Source organism: Mus caroli, chromosome 5 (genome assembly GCF_900094665.2).
Source record: "Mus caroli chromosome 5, CAROLI_EIJ_v1.1, whole genome shotgun sequence".
In the NCBI taxonomy this organism is placed as follows: domain Eukaryota; kingdom Metazoa; phylum Chordata; class Mammalia; order Rodentia; family Muridae; genus Mus; species Mus caroli.
Window position 1 is genome coordinate 31653153 of NC_034574.1, and position 7532 is coordinate 31660684.

The 7532-nt window shown below is 46.6% G+C and overlaps 1 protein-coding gene across 1 annotated transcript; it reads right to left on the reverse strand.

Annotated features, from left to right (window-relative positions):
* Nucleotides 1-2188: 2188 nt before the first annotated feature.
* Nucleotides 2189-3477, reverse strand: Bloc1s4 (biogenesis of lysosomal organelles complex 1 subunit 4). The gene has a single exon (XM_021163291.1). The coding sequence runs from the start codon at nt 3447-3449 to the stop codon at nt 2802-2804; it is 648 nt and encodes a 215-aa protein (XP_021018950.1). The 5' UTR covers nt 3450-3477; the 3' UTR covers nt 2189-2801.
* Between the last annotated feature and the right edge of the window lie 4055 nt (nt 3478-7532).

Consider the following 7532-nt stretch of genomic DNA (forward strand, 5'->3'; position numbering starts at 1 on the left):
ATCTAGTCTTACTTTTTATTTTATGTGCATGAGTGCTATATTTCTTTTCATCATGTGCACACCTGGTGCCCTCTGAACTGGAATTACAGGTGATTGTCAGCCTCGACAGGGTTGCTGGGAATTGAACTGGTGTCCTCTAGAAAGAGCAGCCAGTGTTCTTAATCGCCGAGCCATCTCTCCAGCCCCAGGCCTGTATTTAATGAATGGGCCAGGAAGCCTTTTTCTAGGTGTTATTAACTTGGCAAGAGGCAGAAGAAACAGTTCTCAAAGATCCAGAGTTGGAAGAGGGCGCCAAGAGGCCTGAAGGTGGCCTTGCTAAGCAGTACAGGAGCACCTACATTCCTTGTTTTTACAGACAGGATCATACTCCCAGCCTACCCTGGAACTCACTATGCAGCTCAGGTTGGCTCCAAACTGGAGATGCTGCTGCCTATTCCTCCTGAACGCTGGGATGACAGGGAGGGAAGACTCACATATGACTACAACTTTCATCTTTGAGGTCAACAAAGAACTTTCATCTAATGTCCGGTACTTTGGAAGCCAGCAACTGTCCACATTAAGGCCACAAATTTCTACTTAGAAACCCCAGAGGCACCCACTAACTGGGATGCCAGCTGCCAGGACGTTTTAGAAACCAGGTTCACATGTTATCATCTGGACCAGGACTTCTCCATGTATTCTCTGAAGGTTATGATTAGCTTTAAAATACTGAGACTCTCTCTAAGGCTTACCACCTTCTCCTCAGCTTAGCTTATGATTTTCTAAGTAAATAGATAAATAACGCAATCGATGTGTACTTCATAGCACTTTTATGTTGTTTTATTGTACAGATATTAAATCTAAGATTTAAAAGTTTTATAATTTGTCCTAATTCTGCCTTAAGCATGCTTAAAAACTTTTTTTTTTTTTTGCTTAAAAACTTTTTGTACAGATATGTAAACAACTTTTTGTTGATGTTTTTCAAGACAAGGTTTCTCTGTGTAGTCCTGGCTGTTCTGGAACTTGCTCTATGGACCAGGCTGGCCTCAAACTCAGATCTGCCTACCTTTGCCTTCCGAGTCCTGGTATTAAAGTCATGTTTCTACTGCCTGGAGTGAACAACCTTTTAAGAAAAGAGCTGTAGCTACAGACCACTGTGAGCGCTCACCAAACTGAAGTGGGCTAGCTGGGCAGTGGTGGTCCATGCCTTTAACTCCAGCACTTGGGAGACAGACGCAGGAAGGTCTCCGAGTTGGAGCCTAGCCTGGTCCAGGAGGACAGCTGGGACTACACAGAAAAACCCTGTCTTCAAAACCAAGTGGGAACAGGCCATGCTCTTAACTGCTGAGCCATCTCTCCAAACCCTTATGTAAGCAATCTTTTTTTAGTGTGTTTTGAGACAGGGTGCTACTCTTTAGCACAGGCTGTCCTGGAACTCTATTTTCACATTCATTGCCTGTCATAAAAATATATTAATAATTTCTAGTAGCACCCACTAGATTCTGAACAGTAAATGTAGGTCACTTGTCCCCTCAGCTTTTAAACCTAGCTGTTTCTTGATGTGAACTACAAATCAAATGAAAAAAAAAAATGTCACCATATAACACAGAAGGCCCATGAAAAGCAAAAGAAGAGATTTATTTACTGAGGGTTGTAACCCTGGCTCTCCTGGAACTCACTATGTAGACCAGTCTGGCCTCAAACTAAGTGATCCACCTGCCTTTGACTCCTGTGTACTGGGACTGAAGGCGTGCACCACCATATCTGGCTAAGTCATCTATTTACTGATATATGGTCTTCTCAGCTACCCAGGCTGACCTGGAGTTTACTCTACAGCCCAGGTTATCCTGCTACTGTGATCTTCCTGCCTCCGACTCCTGAGTGCTGGGATTGCAAATGTGTGCTATCATGTCTGGTTCCATTACCGATTTTACCCTGACAGACAGCAAGAGACTCAGCTGAGTACTACCTGGGGGAACCAACTTAGGAAATAGCAGTTTGTTGGTAAGGGACCTGTGTGCCCCAAAGTGAAAGAACAAAACCCTTCTGCTCGTTATGAGACTCGGGGGAAGGATCGCAGAACTGTGAGAAGAGCATCCTTCCAAAGAAGGAAGTGGCCTTTTCTTACCCCACTACTAAAAACATGAGCGACAGACTCATTTCCAAACAAGCCATGGTAAATAATCTCCAGAAGGAAATCTCTGCCAAAGAAATTTAACATTTTAATTGATGTGCTATAAATAGAACACTGACAATCATACATTAATATTCTTGCTTTGATAAACTAAGCTTCCAGTCAAACTGTCAAATACAGCTTCAGAACTCCCTGCAACAAAACGCCCAGTTTTCTATCTTAAGAAACTGTCCTCTTTCCTTTGGCTTACAGTCTACACCATAGAAAATTGAATAGAATACAAAACAATTTACTATCTATCCCAGAAGGCTACAGAAAACTGAACCACTGTTAGGATTTAATAATACAGCTTTAATTTCTTGGGCACTTTTGATCATATAAATATATAAATCTTAACAAGGTAACACTGTTCACTGTAATAAAGGACATAAAAATAACAGCTCTGCCGTATTGCACCGATAAATTAACTCAGTTGGCTTCCCCAGGTCCCCACCAAAGAGCTTTCGAATCCGAACTGGAAGACATAGAGACCTACACCCTTAGCATCAAATACTGACGATGTCAAGTCGTTTGCAGAAAATAAACTTTAACCTTTCACATCCCGGCATCACATACGCCAGTTCACAGGATTTCTTAACACTTGGGACAAGAGTCTCGCGGAGTCCTCCTGCGGTGGAGGCGCACACGCTCAGAGCTGAGGTCTGTCACCGCAGCCAGGGAAGTGGTCCTCGGTCCGAAACAGGACTGGCGGCTCGTACGCCGCGCGCTGGGGCCCGCTGGGCGCCGACCTGAAGAGAGCGGGGACGCTGATGGTATGCAACAGCCTCCGGAAGGCCCGCGGGAAGGTCCCCAGCTCGGCTTCGGCCTTGGCGACCTGCTCCTCCATCCTGGCCACGCTGCTCCCGATCATCCGCACGAAGGCCTCCAGCTTGTCGATCCGGCCGTAGATGCGCCTCATCTCCGCCGCCTTGGCGTGGATCCGGGGCACGCCCTCGCCCACCACATGCGACGAGTCCCCGCGGATCATGTCCAGCATGCCCACGAACTCGTCCACCTTGGCCAGCAGCTCCTCCAGGCTGGCGTCCAGCGCCTCCACCTCGGGCCTGGGTCCCGCGCCGGGCAGCAGGCTGGAAGCGTAGCCCGAGGCGGCGCGGCGCAGCAGCGGCAGGTCGCGGCCCGGCGCGTCCTCGGGGCCGTCATCGTCCCACGGCCCGGACGCGCTGCTGTGGCTCTGCGAGACGTGGCCGCTGTCCCCGCTCCACGCGGCGCCCAACGGCTCGGCCTCCTCGGTCGAGACCTCTCGAGACAGGGTTCCGACGGCGGGTCCTTCCTCCATGGCCCGCTCGGCCGCTTCCGGTGCTGAGCGATTGCGTTACGGTCTGAGATGCCTGCTTCCGGCGCCTCCTAAACACGTCACGCCCCTACCAAGCAGCCAATCCTACTATCCACATGCCCAGAGAGCCCAAAGTGCTTCTGGCTGGCTTGTCGGTGCGTTCGTAGTGTGTGCCTGCAGAGTTTGCACATGTTAGTAATCCAAAGAGGGTGACAGACGATTAGAGGATAGATAGAAAAATGGGTAGATGGCAGATAGATAATAGATGACAAATAGATTAGACCAGTGGCACAGGCCTTTGGTCGCAACACTCAGGAGTCAGAGGCAGACAAATCTCTTAAATTCAAGGCCAGTCTGGCCAGTTTCAGGCCACCAAGGGTCCTGTAGTGAGAGCCTGTCTCAGACAGACAGACAGACAGACAGATCAATAGATAATGGAATGATAAGTAGATTGACGGTAAATTGACAAATGCTAGTGTAAGAGAAATACATTGAAGCAGAGCTGAGACTGTTCATACCTTCACAGCCAGGTTACCTCTGTTTCTCCACCTGCCCTGTAGCCAGCCAAGGCTAAATCTCCATAGATGGAAGGATATTCCAAAGCCCTGTTTAGGAACTGGGGGACTCCAGGTGTTTGAGCTCAAGAATAATACAAAGAACTTCTCATTTTTATTATTAAAGGAAGCAAAATATGAGGTGACATTTATAATTAGTTTAAGCAAATACAAGTACAGAAAATATACCTGGTGTTATCATCTTTGGTCTTGTGAAAAGAGCCAAGAATATCCCTCCTATTTGTCTTTCCCACAGAGATAACGTGGACATGCCAGGGCATTCCCTGCGCGTCCTTGCTCTCAACTGTATCCTCTTATCACAGTTTATGTAATTCTTTCTAGAAGGCCACCTTGTGGGAAGAACATTCCACACAATGGCCTATCCGTAGTTCACAGTAAGTTCACAGGTCTCTTAGACTTGTTCCCACATCTATCCACTGTGTAGTACCCACCAGCACCCATGTGAGGCTCCAGCCTGCCTCTTTTCCTTTACCAGCGATAGCAAAATAAACTGTAAGCAAAAGCAAGAACAGTGGAACACAAAAGTCATCCTAACGAGTGGTCATCTCAGCCTCCTCACAAAAGAAGTACTGTCACTCAAGCATGGATTCCATCACAATGCTACCAGAAAAACAAACAAACAAAAAAACAAGATACGAATAAAATTCTTAAAATTCGTAGAAACATCCAAGGTGGTGTCTCCTAGACCCATGCAGTCTGGCAGGTCCATGGGAAACTTAGGGCTTTATTCTTCAACGTTGTCAAGTGAAGACGGGCATAAGGTAGAGATGGCCTTGTCTTGATGGGATTTGTAGTGGGTATTTTGTCCAAATGGCCTGGACCCCATTGTCAGGAGACGTAAACCAGATCCCCAATAGGGAACAGTTAGGAAAAGTGTTGGCTGTTTACTATTGACACACTCATACACAGGCAGGTACCTGCAAAAGACTGGGTGGTGGAGACAGTTGGAGTTTTGTTAGGTGTTAAACACATCCTCTCTCTGGGTAGAGCTCACATGACCTCTTTTCCCACTGGGAATTAGGAATTAGAGAAGAAAAACAACTTTGAGCAACAAAATAGAGAAAGCTACAAGCTGCTTCAGTTCTCCATCATGTCAGTCCATCTGGGTCAGCTGACTGGAGTCCATCACTGTGAACCTGAAACACATCGCGGGGAGAACTTGCCACGGAGACAGAAAATATCAGCCTTTCATAGCCCAGGATTAAAAAAGAAAGAAAGAAAGAAAGAAAGAAAGAAAGAAAGAAAGAAAGAAAGAAAGGAAGGAAGGAAGGAAGGAAGGAAGGAAGGAAGAATAACTGCTCTTAAAAATGCTACTTCCAGGGCTGGAGAGAGATGGCATTGGCTCCTGAGTTCAATTCCCAGAAACCACTTGGTGACTCACAACCATCAGTAATGGGATCTGATGCCCTCTCCTGGCACGGATATGTAACTGCAGATAGAGTACACTTTTTTTTTTTTTTTTTTTTTTTTTTTTTTAAGGCTGCTACTTCCTTAAGCCACTGGTGGCATACTTGCCTTTTAGAAACACCTGGAAAGGCTTAGTAGCAGCGTCTTTCTGGTTTATTCTTGCCTATTTCTCTTTGCTACATTCACACTCTCCTCTGTTCTGCTGTGTGGTCTAGGTTTTCTTCTATTTCCCAACACACCATGCTTAGGCGGCACACCTCGGGTGACTGTCCTATTAGAACCAACATTTTTGTTCCATTGGGCGGTTTGATAATCTTCCTTATGGTGTCTGCATGGTGACCTTGATTCAAAGATAGATCTCCAATGCATTTGGGTCTTCAAAGATAACTTCCATTAGAGGAAGTTGTTTCAGATATTCTCCGTGCTCTGCTATGTTTTGAAGGCAGAAACACGGCTGTGTATTTTGTGTTCATCTGTGTGACCTGATCATCTTCTGGCACCTTTCAGCCTGTGAAGAAAATGATCAGATCACACAGATGACAGCAAAATACATGGCTATATTTCTCTCTTCAAAATAGTAATGAAGCTTGGAGAAGGAGCAACAGTATCTTACTGTCATGAAGTCTTCACTGTCAGAGGAGCTTCAGAGAAAAACATTATGGATGGTGGACAGAGATGAGGGAGAAAGGGGGAGAGACAGTGAGTATCAGGGCCCAGGCAGTAGATCTGACAGGCATTCAAGATCCAAACCGAACACTTGCTGAGTGTTCATTTGCCTTTGACTTAAAAGACTTCTCTAGAAAGCTGAATTTTGACTGGGAGGTGGTGGCATGTGTCTTTAATCCCCACACTTGAGAGGCAGAGGTGGAGTTCCAGGACAGTCAAGGCTACTCAGAGAAACTCTGTTTCAAAAAAGAACAAACAAACAACAACAACAACAAAAAGACATTCTTCGTTGAGTTCTCAAAGTCAAGCAGAGTGAACTTCATACAGTTTATGAGACTCCCAGTAAGTACTGTGGGGGAGAATGGCTTTGGGAGTCATGGCAATGCGGTGGGAACAAGCTTCAGGCTTTCCACCAACCCAAGCCTTTCCCTTTCTACAGGGGTGGTTTCTGATGAGATGCGATCCTATCTAAGGCACCAGCAAACACAAGATGTGGTTGGCCAGAGGTGGACAGAAATGAAAAGTAGGCATGATTTTATGGTGTATCCCAAGAACCAGAGAAGGGAGTCACTTCTGCACGGGAACATTGGGAAGCTTTTCAGAGCAAGTGACTTCACTGGGCCTTGAAGGCAGAGTGTGACCCTGAAAGGGGAAACAGTGCCGTATCCGAGGGGCAGGGAACAACAGCCTGAGTGGAAGCCCCTAGTTCCAGACTGGGAAATGGCTGCTGGGTGGCAATTTTACAGAGGGGAGGTGCTCTGGGAGACAGGGCCATGGAGGTATGCAGGGGTAGGAGGTCTTCATTGAGAATATTGTTCATTGTCACAAGGCTGCACTTGAGTGGGGTCTCTTCACTCCAGAGTTATGTGTACAGTCATAGCCAACTAGGCAGGCTTTGGATCCTAGAACTGATAAATATTATTTGATAAGAGTAAATACATGCTTGTAATAAACACAGGAACCCCTTTTGGGCTGGTGTGCAAAATGAAATCACATAGTGTGGCTGCTTCCGCCTCATGTTCCATGCCCTGCACCCTGGTCCCGTGTTCTTTAATGGACAGGCACTGCTGGGCCATCGATACTTTCTGATTATCTGGGGGACGCTGCTCATGCCTGTGGATCACAAAGCTTATTCAACTTCAGTTTAGGGGTTAGCGGGAGACTAGGAGGTAGGAAACCACACAGAAGTACAGGTGGGAACTGGGTGTGACCCAAGCAGAGGACTGGGAAGGTCCAAGTGGCCTTTCCTGGCACTGTCAATCAGTCAAAAAAGTACTGTAACCACTCAGCCCAATGTAGGTGTGGGGTTTTTTAGTCTATTTTATTTGGGTTCTGATGTCTACCACCCTTCTCCACACCAACCCCTTCCAACACCGACGCTAGGTAGGACAGAAAGAAGGTTAGAGGGAGGGGCCTAGGTCACTTTAAATTACTCCCA